The 17,466-nt window shown below is 49.8% G+C and overlaps 1 protein-coding gene across 3 annotated transcripts in view; it reads left to right on the top strand.

Annotated features, from left to right (window-relative positions):
* Cit (citron rho-interacting serine/threonine kinase) overlaps nt 1-17,466 on the top strand; it is a 158,408-nt gene that overhangs the window by 120,987 nt on the left and 19,955 nt on the right. For 2 of the 3 annotated variants that reach the window (XM_032886606.1, XM_032886608.1), the window contains exons 24-33: nt 370-567; nt 1,281-1,474; nt 3,166-3,301; nt 5,491-5,595; nt 11,093-11,233; nt 11,555-11,662; nt 13,440-13,602; nt 13,884-14,048; nt 16,804-16,941; nt 17,276-17,456. In XM_032886606.1, the coding sequence (XP_032742497.1) occupies nt 370-567; nt 1,281-1,474; nt 3,166-3,301; nt 5,491-5,595; nt 11,093-11,233; nt 11,555-11,662; nt 13,440-13,602; nt 13,884-14,048; nt 16,804-16,941; nt 17,276-17,456 (1,529 nt within the window). The remainder of the gene's footprint in view (nt 1-369; nt 568-1,280; nt 1,475-3,165; nt 3,302-5,490; nt 5,596-11,092; nt 11,234-11,554; nt 11,663-13,439; nt 13,603-13,883; nt 14,049-16,803; nt 16,942-17,275; nt 17,457-17,466) is intronic. The other variant, XM_032886607.1, reaches the window with a different exon arrangement.

Below are 17,466 nucleotides of genomic sequence, written 5' to 3'. Positions count from 1 at the left end.
GTTTAACTAGGCGATGTCCATACCGGTTGGCCCCTCTCCTTGACCTGGGCTTCTCTCCTTGCATAATTCTTCCTGCCATTAACTGGATCTCACTTGAGCTTGGCCTGTCCATTTAGTACTTGGTTGATTAGCTCTTGCCATATTATTGTCCAGTTAGAGAGAAAGGAGACATCCTCCTGACCCTGTGAGTGTTCTAATAGGTTGGCGATGGAGCTTGGGTTTGGCAGCAAGTCAGATAGCTGTGTGTTGGTTCCCGTTATCATGAAATGCGACCCATCACACCGCAGCTTTCCAGACCGCTAGGTGAAGAAGCGTGTCCTTGCTGACAGTGAGCTTTCCTGATAACCTCCCCCCGCCCTCACCCCACAGGTCATCACCGACCTGGAGGAGCAGCTGAACCAGCTCACCGAGGACAACGCCGAGCTCAACAACCAAAACTTCTACCTGTCCAAACAACTCGATGAGGCTTCGGGTGCCAACGATGAGATTGTGCAGCTGCGAAGTGAGGTGGACCATCTCCGCCGTGAGATCACGGAGCGGGAGATGCAGCTCACCAGCCAGAAGCAAGTAAGAGGGCAGCCTGGGCCCTGGGATCCCTGGAGGACCCTTAGGATTTAGAAGGATCCGGGGTTCCAAGATGGGGCTGGCTCCTACAAATGGGCTCCTCGTCAGTTCTGTTTATAGCCAAGGATTAAAGTTTTAAAAATGACTTTTCAAAGTGAGTACTGGGGGCTAGAGGTGACTGAGAATTTAAGAGCCCTGACTGCTTTTCCTGAGGGTGTGGGTTCAGTTCCCAGCCACACTCCTTGGTAGCTCCCAACAGTCTATAACCTCCAACCCCAAGGGTTTCAACAGCATCTGCCGGCCTCCACAGACACACACAGCAGACACAGTTGGTTTTTAAAGACAGCGTCTCACTGAGTAACCCCACCTAGCTGGAACTTACAGTGAGCTCTTGACCTTCTCCGCAGTGCTGCCATTTCAGGCATGTCCCCCACCTCCTCACCCTGAGACTGGCTTTGTGTTGTACCTCTCAGTAGGTAGAGCAGGGATCACCAACCCACTGTCACCTGGTCCCCTCGGGATGAATGTGGGAGAGAAAAACAAACTGTGGTTAGGGACTTAGGCTTTCCAGAGGCCGGTGTAACAACAGTAACCTCTAGGAATCCCCGTCTGATACAAGGTTAGGGACTTAGGCTTTCCAGAGGCCGGTGTAACAACAGTAACCTCTAGGAATCCCCGTCTGATACAAGGCATAACTCGGTGCTACTGATTTGCAGACGATGGAGGCTCTGAAGACGACCTGCACCATGCTGGAGGAGCAGGTCATGGACCTGGAGGCCCTGAACGACGAGCTGCTGGAGAAGGAGCGCCAGTGGGAGGCCTGGAGGAGCGTCCTCGGGGACGAGAAGTCTCAGTTTGAGTGTCGAGTTCGAGAGCTACAGAGGATGCTGGACACCGAGAAGCAGAGCAGGTGGGAACCCCCCTGTGTAGAGGGCCTGTGCAGGTGACCGCCCTGAGTCCCCTGAGGTGGGAACTCCCTCTGTAGAGGGCCAAGTGACCACCCTGAGTCCCCCTGTCTCCCACCCCATCCCCTCTTTCCCCTTTTAAATAGTTTTCTTGTGTTCTCCTGCCTGGTTTTCAGTTGCCCCTGCTGGGCCCATCACAGCTCAGGGAGCTCTGTTCACATCAAATGTGCCCCCTAACTGAGGAGACTTTAACACCCAGTTTGTAGCCCTTGACAGCACACAGCTTAATTCTAATCATGCTATGTATGACAAGAACTTATCGGGAACCCTGAGGCCCTGTCTCCCTTTCTCACATGGGCGAGCACTTGCCCGTGCCGTCATGTCTCTCTCTGCATGGTGTTTATCCTCCATCTCTGCTAACGCCAACCGCACTCCCACCCCCACCCCCCGGGTCTCCTGTCAGCAGGGTACCCTGATCAGACTGTGTCAGGGTCATTTTATCCCCATGATTAATCGGTGGCAGTAGGATGTGCAACAAAATAGGCTGTCTGAACAGTCTGATTCCTAGATGAGTTGAAATAGGAAAAATGGAAGCCAAGGATGAGAACTCTCAGATTGCAAGAGAACCCGGGAGCAGCAGTTGCTTTGTGTGTGGCATATTAGGATGTGTGGTGAAGGACCGTGGTTTTGAAAGCCCGTCTAGGCTTCCTTCCAAACTGTTGGGCTCCCCTAGAAGTGCTAGCCGCTCCCCCACAGACCCCTCCCAAGCCACCCTCAAGATCAACTGCCCCTTCGGTCTGTCAGGCTCAAGGCTGAGGGGTGGAAAGTGTGAGGACTGCTTCATCCCAAGTCCCTTCATTAGTGCAGTTGGGAAAAGTCCCCCTCCCGCTTCTTGTTTGATATTATGTAGCTGGACAAAATATACTTTTAAAATCATTGTCCTTGCCCTCAGGAAGCCAAGACTCACCTTCCTGTGTCTGGTATCTTTTGCCTGTATACTTGGAGAGAAGTGATCTATGCTTCGGGTGGAGAGCAGGGAGGCGTGGCCTCCGGGAGGCAGAGCTGGGACAGGTTTTTTAGCGCTTGGAAGTTTGTAGAGTAGAACGTCTCCACACGTGAGCCAAGGTTCAGAGGCGAGAAAGCGCAGGACGCAGATGTGGGAAGAGAAGTCTTTTTTTCCCCTTTTACATTTGAGTTTCTGTGTTTAGTGAATACATTTGTCAGGTTCAAGTTTCAACCTTTTACGAAAACTTAGAACCCCCTAGGCCTTTCTTGAGCTTGAGGAGGAGAAGACATTCACGAGAACTTGAAGAGGTCTCCCACGGTCCACCTCACGCTCTGGTTCCTTGGTGGCTGTGTGGTAGGGGGAGCATTCCACGTTCTCCGCCCCACAGGGAGTCTGTGACGCTTTAGACCCATCCCCATTCAGTCCCTTTGCATTTGAGAATGGCTTTTTCCTCCTCAGCCTTTCCAGTCAGTCCCCACAGGAACTTTTACTGCTGCAGGGCAATTTTAACCCAAGTCTGAAGTGGGTCAGATTTTTGCTCTGTAAGCTGTCAGGAGGAAGGCAGCATTTAAAGGTAGAATCCATGGTTGGGATCCCATCCAACCTGCAGGCTGTTTAGAAAGGGACCAGCCCCCTCCCTCCAGGTCAGTGGCATGGGGCTCCTGACAGTGGGCTGTGCTTCTCTGGCAGGGCTAGAGCTGATCAGCGGATCACGGAGTCTCGCCAGGTGGTGGAGCTGGCAGTGAAGGAGCACAAGGCCGAGATTCTCGCGCTGCAGCAGGCTCTCAAAGAGCAGAAGCTGAAAGCTGAGAGCCTGTCGGACAAGGTCAGCACATATCCCCTTGGCCACAGGAAAACGGCCTCGTTTCCTCCTTTAAAGGTTAACGCGAGTTCAGACACAAGCCTTGGTAAACATATTTCAAAAGCATTCCTTTGTCACTCTAAAATCCTCAGACAGGGCTCAGCGTGGGCGTTCTTGGTCGGCAGTGGCATAGCTGGGTGAGCTGGGCGTTGGGGTCGTCCTGGGTGGGTGCTGAGCCTTTAACATCTACTTATCTAGGCCCCCGAAGTCCAGTACTGGGTACATAGCACCATTTTATTCCCAGAAGGCTTTATAACTCATGTTTTCAGAAAACACGGTGACAGTGACTGTCTCTTTCAGTGTGACTATAGGCCGCCATGTTCTCGGTGAGTCTAGTGTAGTTCATTTCCTGTCACTATAACCAAGTTCTTGAGACGAGGTGATTTGTAAAGGAGAGTATCTGGCTAACACCTCTAGAGGCTGGGAAAGTCTCAGGCCATGGCACTGGCAACCGTTGAGAACTCTTACTGTGTCTGAATGGTGGCTGATACTGCATGGCGAGACCAACTCCATTGAGGAAGTGGTTAATGCCTCTGTGGGGGGCCTCACCCTTACAGCCCCATGAAATACTGATATCACCCAGGGCCCCACTTCCAAACGTCACTTACACTTGACTTAGATTAAGTGTCTAATACAAGAATTGGGGGGGGAACATTCAGACCAGAGGTGGGAGGGTCTAACTATGCTCACACATCCTTAGCATCTCGTGATAGGACGCTTGTCTTCTGTCTGTGCCCCGGGCCCCAAGATGCTCTACACAGATGCACCACTGTCTGGTGGTTTTGTCCAATAAAGCTGGAAAAAAAAATGTAGAACAAGCACTTGACAGTGACAGATAGCAACAGATGCCAGAGAAACGTTACACGCACACATTCCTTCTCGCACATGTACACATAAACGGTGATCTGCAGGCTGCATTTTTAAATAACACCGATTATATGTTTATAAAAGTTATTACTGAGGGCCACTGTGGGAAACAACACAAGTACACGGAAAGTGGAAGAGGATCTGGTAACAATGACCTTGAGTGGTGGTGGACTGACTTAAGCCTTTGTTCCTCATTCTTGTGTACACACGCATGTGTGCACACACCTTTTTAGGCCTTTACTATTTATACACTGTCCCATCCTTTAAAAAAAAAATCATGTTATCGGAGGCTTTTCCTGACTTATTAAATATTTTTTTTTTTTTTTTTTTTTTTTTTTTTTTTTTTTTTTTGTTTTTTTTGTTTTTTTTTTTTCGGAGCTGGGGACCGAACCCAGGACCTTGCGCTTCCTAGGCAAGCGCTCTACCACTGAGCCAAATCCCCAACCCCTAAATATTTTTTAAACATAGAATTCTGAAAAAACAAAACCGCAGGCAGGCACCTAATTTAAGCATTTCCTTTGCACAGGAAATGTGAGCTTCTTCCAACTTTTTTCGAATATGAAAACGGTTGGTGAGCATACATCTTTATGGACATCTGATTATTTTCTTACCAGAAACAGAGCCATGGCCTCGAGGCTGTAGCTCACCGCTCCAGGATAGTCCTGACTCAGAGTCGAGATGGTTATGGTTTTTAATAACTTTAATAATTTTTTTAATAACTTGAGGGAAGTACATTTATTGTCTGGAGACAAATGAATCTTTCTGGGTTTAATGCTGTTTTTCTAGTTGGATATTTGCGTAGTATTTAGTAGCAGACTTCTGTCCAGACATCGCAGTTCCATCTTATCTTACCCATTTCCGACTGTTTTCTCTTTCATCAACCTTTCTTCTAACACGACAGGCCTCTGTCCTTTGAGGTCATGCCTTGTGGTAGCCACCCTCTCTGCCTTTCTGGCCCAAATAAGATCCTTGGGAGGGGTTGGCCATCTTCCCATCACAGTAGTGCTAACACCTAAGAAGCCCTAAGGATATGATTATTGAATTAAACTCAGGCAAAGCGTGGCAGGTGAACTGGGCAGCCACATTCTTAAAACTTGTTCCAGTCACACAGAGGGGATGCCTTCCTCACGTCTGTCACGTGAACCTCCCCCCACCCCCAAATGAAAGCCTGTGACTTTTAGACTTTGGTATCTTTACGTGTGAAGGTTTGGGGACATCTCAAAAAAGTCTGCAGTCTCTCAACCTCCCCAAATGTAGCATCATGGCCAATGTTCCCAAATGTGCAGCTCAACGACCTGGAGAAGAAGCACGCCATGCTTGAGATGAACGCCCGGAGCTTACAGCAGAAACTGGAGACAGAGCGGGAGCTCAAACAGAGGCTTCTGGAGGAGGTGAGTGTGTGTGTGTGTGTGTGTGTGTGTGTTACATACATGTGTGTCACACACCTGTTACATATGTGTTACACAGGTGTGCCACATACATGCGTGTTATATGCACATGCACGCGCCCATGAGTGTGTGTTACATGTGTGTGGGGAGTTATGCGCCTGTGTGCTTACACATGCAGAGGACATAGCGAGCGTGTTGGTGACTTATCTATTGCTGTCCACCTCATTGCCACGAGACAGAGCCTCTCACTGAAGTGGAAACTGGGCATTTTGACTAGACTAGTGAGCTCAAGAGATCAGGAGCCTCTGCCCCCACCCTGGGGTGGCGGGCAGCCACAGCCACACCAGCATTTTGGGCGGATGGTGGGAATTCCAACTCAGGCATTCCTTCTTGCACAGGAAGTCATTTTTACCCACTGAGCCATCTCCTGAGTACTACCCCTCCCCCGCCCCCATAAGATTTTGAGACAGGAAATTCGTTATGCTGTCCTCAGATGATTGGAGTCAAATGAGACATTTTGGAACTAAAATTTTTGAGGTAGAGTAAGGGGAGCATATGACACTTTCGAAAGCTTGACAGTAAAAGAGTGTCTCTCGGAGGCTAGACAATCTCCCTGTGACTTGTGTCTTCCGATGTGACACTTCATTGAGACCGATGTTCATCATGGTGTTTACCCAGCTCACTGAGCAATGGCTGAGCGAGTGTGTGTCTGCCCGGAGCCTCGCAGCCTGGAGAGGGCAGTGGCAGAGGACAGGCGTTGCTTTAAAGCCTGAGGGCCTGTGGACGTTCTACTCTCTAGCTGTACTGAAATGCAGCTGGGCGCTTGGGGAAGTTCAGGAGATGGGTGGTGGTGTCATGTGTGCAGCAATGTGAATGTTCTTGGTACCACTGAACATACATCTACGGCTAAGACGGGGGACACACTTGCTGGGATGGGATCCATGGCAGTGCAATGGCTTGTCTGTGACCCCAGTGCTGCTGCGGCCAAGACCAGAGTGTCCTTGGTACTCTGTAGTGAGCCTGCCAGCTTAGCTGAGACAATGAGCACCCATCCCCAGAGTTAAGGTGGAGCCACCGAGATGGCTTGTTACCACCCGGTGACCCGAGTGCAATCTCTGGTCATGGTGGAAGGAGAGAACCAGCTTCCCTACACACAGAGGAGGGAAATAGCTAAAATGGTCTGGTGTGAAAGAGACAGTTTTTTCTTAGCATTGTTTAAAAAAAAAAAAAAAAGAGAAAAGGAAAAGAATGCAAAAGAAACATTAAAGTGATTAATCTTATGTTGTGTAGTTTGTCACCAAAAGTTAAAAATAAATTTCATACATGCAAACACATATGAATGGAATTCTTCAGATATAATGAAATTTGCTGTATCCTGGGTTGACTATTCCCTACTAAAATACTTGGAGCTAAAAGTATTTTGGATCTTAGAAGTACTGGCATTTCAAAGATCTCTTGGGGCTAGGACCCAAGTATGAACATGAGATTCCCTCACGTCGTATGCATCATGCACACCAAGACTGGCAGTGCTGTTAGACTGTGTTTGCATGTGGTTCCGGGGCTTCAACCCAGGGCCTGATGCATGCTGTAGCCCTGAGCTGTACCCCAAGTCTTTGTCTAGTGTTTCTAACAGCCCACATTTTGACCGTGACCATCACATGAGCTCAGTTGTGGCATTCTCTACTCAAGAAGTTTTGGGTTTGGGAGCATTTCCAACTTGGGCTTTCGATACTGGGAGTGCTTAACCTGTAATAGAACCCATCAATCTACCAGGTGGTCCTTTCTCTGGGATGAATAGGCAATGTTCCTCCATTAGGCACATGCCGGAAACAGAAACAGGGCAGACATAATCGAGGCTCCTGAATGTCCTATTTCCCATCTGCAGAGGGTAAGCTGGCCCTGCAGCTCCGAGCTTGGTCCAAGGTTACACGGTGACTCAGTGGCAAAGCCAGGAATAGCGTGCTGAAGCCTGACTCAGCCCCACCTTCTCGGGGGCTGAGAACATTCCGGATAGATGTTTGAATAGACATCTGGACAGCAATGATCTGAATTGGAACTCACACATCATCAGAAACCATTATAAGGCAAAAAAGAGATTAACCCTTACCAGCTAGGACGGTTGTGATCCTGGGTTGTGGTATGTGCTTCATAAGTTTGGCCACAACCAAAGGGTTGTCCTCAGGGGTCAGAGACTTTGAAAAGAGACAGACTTGGAAATTTTAATGTCAGCCAACCCAAATTCCTATCAGGCTGACTTCCCGGATGGACCTTAAAGTGGTTCTTTCTCCCACCTCAGCCCTTGGGAAGTCATTCCGGAGATGAGTGTTCCTCCGCCCATTGGTTCGTGTCCCACACAGGGAGGAAGGTCCCCTCCACAGCATGTCACACATGAAGGCTCTGTGGCACTCTACCAGGGCAGCTGCAGGGAACGGAGACATCACTTCCTAGTGTCCAGCAACCCTCAATTCCTAGACAAGCCTTTACTTCGAAAAGCCTACAGCTGCCAAGTACTTTGAAGCTACTGTTGTATCAGGAATTAATATTAGTAGTCAAGTTGGCTTTTATTTTTATTTATGTGTTTGTGCCTGTCCATATATGTGCGGGTGCCTATGGGAGCCAGAGAGGACATTGGATTCTCCTGAACCTGGAGTTATGGGCAGTGGTGAGCTCCTGACGTGGATGCTGGGAATAGAGCTCCATGCCTCTGGAAGAGCTCCACTAAGCTGTCTTTCCAGTCCCAAGCTATGTACTGGAATGCGGCTTTACTGGCAGAGTTGTTAATTGCCTAAGGCAATTAGTTGTTAATTAGTTGTTAATTGAACAAGGGCTGGGGTTCAATCCCCAACAGTATAAAAGATAAAATAAAAGTCCAACACACACAAAACAAAAGCCAACAAGTCAAAATGCGCATGTGCACTCATGCACACACACGTACAACAAATGTCCATCACTAACGCAGTTACTGTTCGCCAGGTGTCTTAGTACCGTGCTTGAATCTCTGTTGTTCTTGCAGGAACCCTATGGGACACTTGTGTTCTTTCCTGTCTCGTGCATGGTGCTAGTACAGTCTGCGTGTGCTCTTTCTGCAGTGGGGGATTTCCACCTCTCCCTTTAGCTCAGCAAGTACTGACAGTCTAAGTGACCACGCCATTGAGTCCCCTTAACCTATGAAATTATGCCTATCCATCCGCAAAGTATGTTCTCAGACATCTTCAGGCCCCATACTTAGTTGATGTTTTTGAAATGCTGCCCTACCAAACTATTTCTTCTTTGCTTCCTTCGACCCATCCTTCCTGCTCCCTGCTCATGCTCCAGTTCTGTCACCAGCTGCCTCCGTCACCCTCCCAGCTCCCTGCCACTCTCATAAAGTGCTTGGACAGGTCTAAGCAGGTCACCAAGGTCCACCTCCCAGGGGAGCTCTGGCCCACAAGCACAGCCCGCTTTGCTTCTCTCTGGGCAGTGGATAAATGGCTTTGAAAAATATTCCACAGAGGACAAGGATCCCTTTCCCCTGGCTTTTATTATACTAAGTAAACAACCCACTTCCTGGTGGGCCAATGGAGGATCGCTGTGTTTAGTCTAGAGAAATATTCTTGGCCCAGCTGTCACCAGGTGAATCATTTGTGCCCGTGACGTTTCCCTTGGTTCCTGCTTGCTAATTAATGTCCTAACAACAGTGGAGGAATCTGAGTAAGGGAATCACTTGGGACTTTAAGGACCAAAACCGCCCTTGAGGGCAGCATCTTAACTGGTTTCTTCTCTTCCTTTTGTTTAAATGCGGACTTAGTTTATTTTAGAGTTCTAAGCTACGCACCTCGGGAGTGACTTCCCTCCCTGTTGGGAGAGACGCCTGGCTGAGACAACTTGCAGGAGGAGGTGTTTGTTTTCGCTCACAGCTTCAGAAGAGCCATCCATCTTTGTGGGGAGGGTTTGGAGGAGTGGAGCCATGGAGTGGAGAGCAGGAGATAGGAGAGGGCTCAGGACGAGACACAGCCCCCAGGGATGTGCGTCTTCCAAGCAGACCACACTTCCTGTCACTTAGCCCCCTCCCCAGGCTTCCGATGTCCTACTGTGACTCCTTTGAAGGCCCACCAGGCTGGAGCACCTAAGATCTAACTGCCCCAGGAATTCATCTCAAAGACACCCAGACACGGGTGGCTAACCTCCTTCCCAAAGCAGAGCATTGAGTTTAGCCATCTCACGTGCTAAATGCAGCTGGGCTGGGAGGAAAGGACTGAATTAGAAGGAGAGAAGGAAGAAGGACAGACATAAGGACAGACACAGAGACTACCACCATCTATGTGAGCACTTACTGTGTGACAGACACTGTGTGGAGTTTGTTACCTAGGGAGGCAGGGTCTTACACCCACTAGGGAAGAAGGAGGCAGGGCAACGTGTCTGCGATGAAGTCAGGATCTAAGCCACTAGACGATCGCAGGGTCTAGCTTGATGCCTCTGACAGTAATCATCAGAGGAATGGGGAGCAAGACATAGGCAGAAATCAGGGAAGTAAGAAGGTGGGGACCAGGGCTGGGGATTTGGCTCAGTGGTAGAGCACTTGCCTAGGAAGCGCAAGGCCCTGGGTTCGGTCCCCAGCTCCGGAAAAAAAAGAACCAAAAAAAAAAAAAAAAAAAAAAAAGGTGGGGACCAGCCAGCTCTGGGGCCACTGTATCTCTCATTGTGTTGGGGTTGGGGACTGGGGTGTCAGCTTTGGGCTGTCCGAAAGCACCCACGGTGATGTTTATTTTGCTTTCTTAACTTGCTTTCCCGTAGTCTGCAGAGTCTAGCCCACCGGGGGAAGATGTTCTGGGGCCGCAGTAGCTATGGTTACAATATAACCTGAGGGTACATGAAATCAAGCAGGGTCTCCCCGGATGGAGCACGTTTTGACTTACATTTTAATTAGATTCTTCAACACAAACTCTCTCCAATATATGAAACTGATTTCCCCCAGTGGGTTTTAGCAGCTCCTGTTGTATAGCTAGATTCTTCTTCCTTCCTCCCTGCACTATAGAAATGTATCTTTTAAATTGTGGCTGTTTATATACTCAGGGGCAACCCTCAAGTTACAGCTGATGTGGCTTATCTTTGTGCACACCACACAGCCTTGTCAGTGGCTTTTCTGATCACCCACTGAGGTCCTAGACACCCCCAAGTGGGACAAATGGAACTGATTTGCGCTGCTTCGCTGTCAGCTCTGGACTGTGCTCTGAGGTGCCAAAATGGCTGCCTTTGTAACACAGAACGAGTGGTCCCGGAGTTCTGCTACCTTGCAGTGTGAGATTACAGGCATGTAGCCTTTGGGGGTTCCTAGAAATCTTTTTCATCTGTGCCCTCCTCTCTTGGAAGAGAAAACAGCCAGCAAATTCTGGAAGGAGTTGCTTTCACAAAGGAACTTCCTGTGTCATACCGGAAGTCTGTTGGGGAATGGGAACCAGGGCGGGAGCGGGCTATACCTTGTGTGGCGTCAAGCCTCTTGCCATTCCCTCCATCTCACCAGCAAGCCAAGTTGCAGCAGCAGATGGACCTGCAGAAGAACCACATCTTCAGACTGACGCAAGGGCTGCAGGAGGCGCTGGACCGGGCGGATCTGCTGAAGACCGAAAGGAGCGACCTGGAGTATCAGCTGGAAAACATTCAGGTGAGGGCCAGCAGGGGGCGCTGTGGACAGCCAATGCCTGCTCCTGCCCCCTCCCATTTCCCCTAACTCCCCCACCCCTATTCCCCCCAACCCCCTGCACACTTCTTTTCGATTGTTGGTGTCCTTTGGTTGTTTGCTGCCTGTGTTTCTCCACCATTTAATGATGGCAGCCACCATGACCCACAGTGCCATCTTGCTGGCCTCATGGTGGTTTTGTTTTTCTTGCATTTCCTACTTGACTGTTCATGTCCTTATAGCACCAAATCCAAACATAATGCTTCTAACCGCCTCTGAGGCCGTCCTTGTTCCTGTGGATTTTAGGTTCTCTACTCACACGAGAAGGTGAAAATGGAAGGCACTATTTCTCAACAAACCAAACTCATTGATTTCCTGCAAGCCAAAATGGACCAGCCCGCTAAAAAGAAAAAGGTGAGTTTTGGCGCTCAACAGTAGGAGTGGGCGAGCTCGCTCCACCACCCACGAATCGGTAGATGCCACTGTGATAAATAACCATGGAAACAAAAGAGAAGCATGCGTTTTTGTTTGTTCTGGGTTGAACTTGATCAGAGCATAACCAGAACGGCCTTTATCACGGGACCATTGATCAAGACTGACAGATAAAACTGCTTTCACTCCTGTGGGGAAGCTGGGATGGGGCAGGGCGTCATCTGCTGAGGGAATGGGCTTATACGGAGAGGTTGAATGTTAGGTCTCTCACGTGGGTCAGGTCACGTGTGTCTGAGAGTTTAGCAGGTCACATGCCTGGGACTCTAGGGCATGTGTCACCTCCATGGGTCTCCAGGAAGCACTCGGGGTTGATCTAATCCAGTGCTTTTAGTTAGCTTTATGCTTTGATCCTTTTCAAGACAGAATTTTGCAATGCAGTTCAGGCTGGATCTAAAACCCATAATGGTTTTGCCTTTGGAGCGCTGGGACTGCAGGTGCGCACTCCCATAGTCCCGTGCAGTTAAGTGGCTCATGGATGCAAGAAGTTGAATGGGTTGCTTAAAATGTGACTAGACAGCTGTCTTCACCAGCACTGCACTCCGCTTTAAACCGTAACAATGGGGTGAAACCCTAGACGAAAGGCCAGCTGTGACAGGAGGCCCTAGGCTCAGCCCCAGTGTGGAGTAACCAGGTCCTAAGAGGGTCCCTGTGAGGAGATTGCTTTCCATAAGCCCAGCCTGAGGGCTCCCCAACTGCTGTAGCTCTCGTCCTAGCACAAGCCAATCAATCTGAGCGCCAGGAAGGTCTCTGAGGGCTTGGCAGTTTCCTTCCCAGGGTCTTAGCACACTGTGGCAATCGCGGCAGCGGTGTTAAGGGGAAGGACTTGATGACCTAGAATAGCCAGAGGAAGGGACCAGAGGAACAATGCCCACACTTGGCCTCTGTGATCCTTTGGTCACGTCTACTGCTCAGACAGTGCACACAGTTCTCTGATGCTGTGTCTGGCTAACTGCTGGTCACGGGAGGGTTTTTCACTTACCATGTTACCGTATATTCTTGCTAAAGCTCATGATATTTAACCTTTTTTTTTTATTCTGGCAGCGGACTATTGTCTGGTTGTGTCATTGATGTTAGGATGTTTTGCGTTCGTTTTCCTGTTAATTGATTTTTCTTTTGTCAGACGCGTGATTCCATTTTTACTCTTCTGTGTACAGTAACTTTCTGTTGGTATTTTTTTTTTTAGTAAGCCCTTTGTTTCGATATCATCTTAGCATTTGTTTTCAATTTTTGCTTTCTTTTTTAAAAAAGAAAAAACAACCCTCCCCTCCCACTCCCCATGTCTTGTCACCAAGCACCACGAGACAAGTTCAAAGGCAAGATGGACCTCTGACCCATAACCACCTCTCCCAGCTCCATACTCCATCCATCCTGATTCCATTTTTTGAGGGGCAAAGACTCCCGGGAAATGGCTCTCCTCTCTCCTGTCTTGGGAATGCTAAAGGAAGAGGTGGTGGCAGTTGCAGCATCTTTAACCCTCTTGGTGAAAACCTCCGAACCCGCTCTTTTTTACAGCCGACCGGAATGGGCTGAGGCTCAGCCTCCCCTCCCCCTCCCTTCATTTGCCATTTCCCCCCAAACACACTTACAGTGAGTATATGCCTGGCCTTGGTGGCCTGCTCCTCCCGTGTCAGCTTCTCCTTTAGCCTGGGTCCAGTGTCAGTTTCTAGGAGTTAGGAGATATCTCTGTTTCCATTGCTAGGGTTTATTTAGTCGACGGAAAGAGGACCCTGCTTTGCCCACACAGGTTCCTCTGCAGTACAATGAGCTGAAGCTCGCCCTGGAAAAGGAGAAAGCGCGCTGTGCGGAGCTGGAGGAAGCCCTTCAGAAGACCCGCATCGAACTCCGGTCCGCACGAGAGGAAGGTAGGAGCCCTTGGAAAGCCTTCAAAGCTACGGAGCAGGCGGAAGACCATCCCTGTGAGATTGGCCAGGACTAGCTCAGCATCTCTGTGGGCCACGGGCTTTCATTCTTTCATCCCCGAGCACCCTGAGTCTGAAAGTTTTGCAGCCTCCTCCGTGTCGCCGAGTTAGCACAACTGCCCTTTTGGTCTTGGGTTCTTGAAAGACAGCCATGGGCAACCTTCTTAGTCTGGTGCGGTAGGTGGCTGAGCCAACCGAAGGCTTTGTAACCGTTGTCTCCGCAGCTGCTCACCGCAAAGCCACGGAACACCCGCACCCATCTACGCCAGCCACTTCGAGGCAGCAGATCGCCATGTCCGCCATCGTGCGGTCGCCTGAGCACCAGCCCAGTGCCATGAGCCTGCTTGCCCCACCATCCAGCCGCAGAAAGGAGGCGTCAACTCCAGAGGGTATGCTCTTGCCACTGTCCGTTCTCTACTGTTAAAACGTCTGAAACCGGGTAGCTTATAAAGAAAAGAAGTTTGTTTGCCTGAGAAATTCAAGAGCATGATGCCAGCCAGCATCTGAGCGGCAGAGGGAGCCATGTAGCCAGACAGAGCATGGGAACCAGGGCGTCCGTCTTCCTGTAAAACCCTAATGCAGTCACAGGAAGCCTGTCCTGATGACACCAGTCTGAGGCTAGAGTCTCCTTCCCTGTCTGTTACCCAGAGTCAACCGTTGTCGTTTCCAGCAGTAGCTCGTGTTAATATTCAGTCCCGTACCTGATAAGAATGTGTTTCAAGAGCATGAAACAGTCTGTGGTGCACACCTTTAATCCCGGCACTCAAGAGGCAGTGACCAGCAGATGGCTGTGAGATGGCTTTGGGCCAGCCAGGGCTACACAGAGAACCCGAGAATACTATCCTGTATTTCTTAGGTTCACTTTAAAAATCTCACTGACACTCACTGTCCTGTACCCTGCAAGCTATCGCCGTGTTATTTAAATACTTTGAAAGAGTGCATTAGATGTGCTTCCCTCTGGCAAAGAACTTAGCAGTATTTCATGTGTGGGTATATGAGTCCCCTACCAAACCAGACCTGCCTTTGCTGCCACAGCACCTCATAGGACACCCTGTGCTTCTAGGGGTGGCTGGCAGGTGAATTCTTAGGAAATGAATCAGTGGGTGAAAGGTTATGGGCCACTTCAAATATGACCCACTGGTGGCCAGTTGCTGTGACCACTGACAGTGTCAAGGGTTTCCTTTGTGGTCTCTAAAGTAGTGTGTCACTCAGAGATGGGAATGGGGAGGAAGGTAGTTTGAGAAGCCTTGGGAGAGCATCTTAGAGCGATCGATCATTCAGCAGCCTGATTCACTGTCACCCTTCTCAGGTTGTAAATTTTGATGACACTGTCTTGTTGCTGTGTTTATGGACACTTTGGTCAGAATGCTTAACTCTAAAAGTCTTCCAAATGGGCAAGAACCATCCCTGGCCAGGTGTCTGCTGACAGGTGTCCACTGACAGGTGTCTGCTGACAGGTGGCCTGGAGCAGATCTCTGGGCACCGAGGTTCCCCATCTCCCTCTTGGTGTGTATCATACCTTCTGGGTATTGGTGTGCATTTGTGTCAACTTCCTGAGAGAGGAAGGTGTGGTATGGTGAGGAGACCCCAGCAGAGCTGGGCTTGGCATATATTCTGAGCTTCTCTCTGTGTAAAGTTGCCTTCAGGTTACTGTTAATGGAGAGCCAGTAAATGGGGGTGGGGGGAGCTTGTTAATTTAGCAGGCAGGAATAGAAATGTAAGACTCAGTTCTCCAGATGTAATAAGTTTGGAACAAAAGGTTATTCATGAAAAAACTGGACGTAAAAGAATTCTTGAGTCAGTTCCTAATTCAATAACAAATTCTGTGGCTCATAATTACTACCTTTAATCTGAATTCTGTGAAAAGCGTTAGATCTGTCTTCCATGACTAAACGTTTACAAGTAATTAGGGCTGGGCTGGCTGTGCACACCTTTGGTCCCAGCATTCAGGAGGCAGAGGGAGAGATAGGCAAACCTCAGTGAGTTCCAGCCAGCCTGCCTGGTCCCACACCAGCCAGGGCTGCAGACTGAGACCTGCCTCAGGTAACAGTAACCCCTGCCTGCCCTTAAATGCCCACAGGCAGGGGTGCCGCAATACAGTCAGCTTCTTCCAATAATAACATGTTCTTAAATAAAGTATCATTGGGCCACAGAGGGCATCTCACTGATTTAAACAGCTCTAGGCACGCACCCAACGGCTCCAGTAATTACAGGTCATGTTTTAAAGGATATGCACCTCACATGCCCTGTGAATCACCTCCTGAAAACGTGCAGTTTGGTGTTTTCACAGCACTCGGTGTGGTCTGGCCCTTGCTCTGACTGTAGGGCACCCGGAAACCAAACAAGCCCTGCGTCTGTCAGCAGATGTTCTGTATCTCTCCCTCTGGCGACTGCTAATCTCCTTTCTCTGTCTGGATCTGCCATTCGTGGTCTCTCAATACCTGGGCTCATACTACAGGCAGCCGTCCGTCCTCCGCTGGCTTATTCTCCAGAACACAGCGTTCTTTGGGATCCACCCACACTGCAGCACGTCGCTGTGCCACTGTTTTCTTTACATGGCCGAGTAATATTTCATCGTTTGGGTGGCGCATGTTAGCCGTTATGCTGCAGAGGGGCACTCCAGCCTTTTCTGCTGCTTGGCTGCTGTAAGTCACTGTTGCCGCCGTGAGCAGTGTGCAGTTTTCTCGTGGGTTGGTACGTTTTCTGTCCTCTTGGGCATAGAGCTAGGAGTGGAAATTGCTGGAATAATGTACGTATCGTAGTCTATGTATAGCTTCTTGAGGAACTGTCCTCCTGGGTCCTGAGGTAGCTGTTCCACCTCCCACCCCCTTGAAAAGTGCAAACAATGTCGTTTCCCTGTGTCTGCTTCAACCTCGCTTTTCCGTCTCTCGGACTCTAGACATTTTAGTGACACGGCACCTTGCTGTGGTTTTAATCTGCATTTCCCCTAAAGCCTAATGACACCTAGCGTTTTTTTCAGGTTCTTTGTGGCTGTTTTTCCTCTTTGGGGAGATATCTAGTCAAAGTATCGGGTTGTGAGAACTCCCGATAGCTTCTCGGAGCCAATCCTAGGGAGGCCGTCTCTCCCGTCCCTTGGATTGATTCTCTCTTCACTTTCCACTGACCATTTTTCTTTTCCTTCAGAGTTCAGCCGGCGTCTTAAAGAGCGTATGCACCACAACATTCCTCACCGGTTTAACGTGGGCCTGAATATGCGAGCCACCAAGTGCGCCGTGTGTCTGGATACTGTGCACTTTGGACGCCAGGCATCCAAATGTCTTGGTAAGAACCGCAGCTGTGTGTCTGCTGGGCACCTCCATGTCTCCATCTGGAAGAGCTGTCAGGTGGAGGCGATGTTCTAAACTGTCGTGTAATGTACTCACCGCCAAAGCTTTTCCCTTCTGTGGAAGGGAGGGCGCTGTATCAGGCTAGTGTCTCCCAGTTGGCTTCAAAGTCGTGAAGATGTCAGCATGTTCCTGTGCACAGCTCTGTGGGGGCCTGGCCTCAGGGTTGCTTGCGTGCCCAGCTTCACTTGCAGTCCTACTGGGGGTAGGGGAGCTCGGGCTGGCTGGAAGCCCAGCTGCCTGTCTTCAGATCCCTGGTTGCTCTCCTCTAGAATGTCAAGTGATGTGCCATCCCAAGTGTTCCACCTGCTTGCCCGCAACCTGTGGCCTACCTGCCGAATACGCCACACACTTCACCGAGGCCTTCTGCCGTGACAAAGTGAGCTCCCCGGGGCTCCAGAGCAAGGAGCCCAGCAGCAGCTTGCACCTGGAAGGGTGGATGAAAGTGCCCAGGTACGTGCTT

This window comes from Rattus rattus, chromosome 16, assembly GCF_011064425.1.
Source record: "Rattus rattus isolate New Zealand chromosome 16, Rrattus_CSIRO_v1, whole genome shotgun sequence".
NCBI lineage: Eukaryota > Metazoa > Chordata > Mammalia > Rodentia > Muridae > Rattus > Rattus rattus.
The sequence above is the reverse complement of the archived record's forward strand: the minus strand, read 5'-3'. Positions and strand labels throughout refer to the sequence as shown.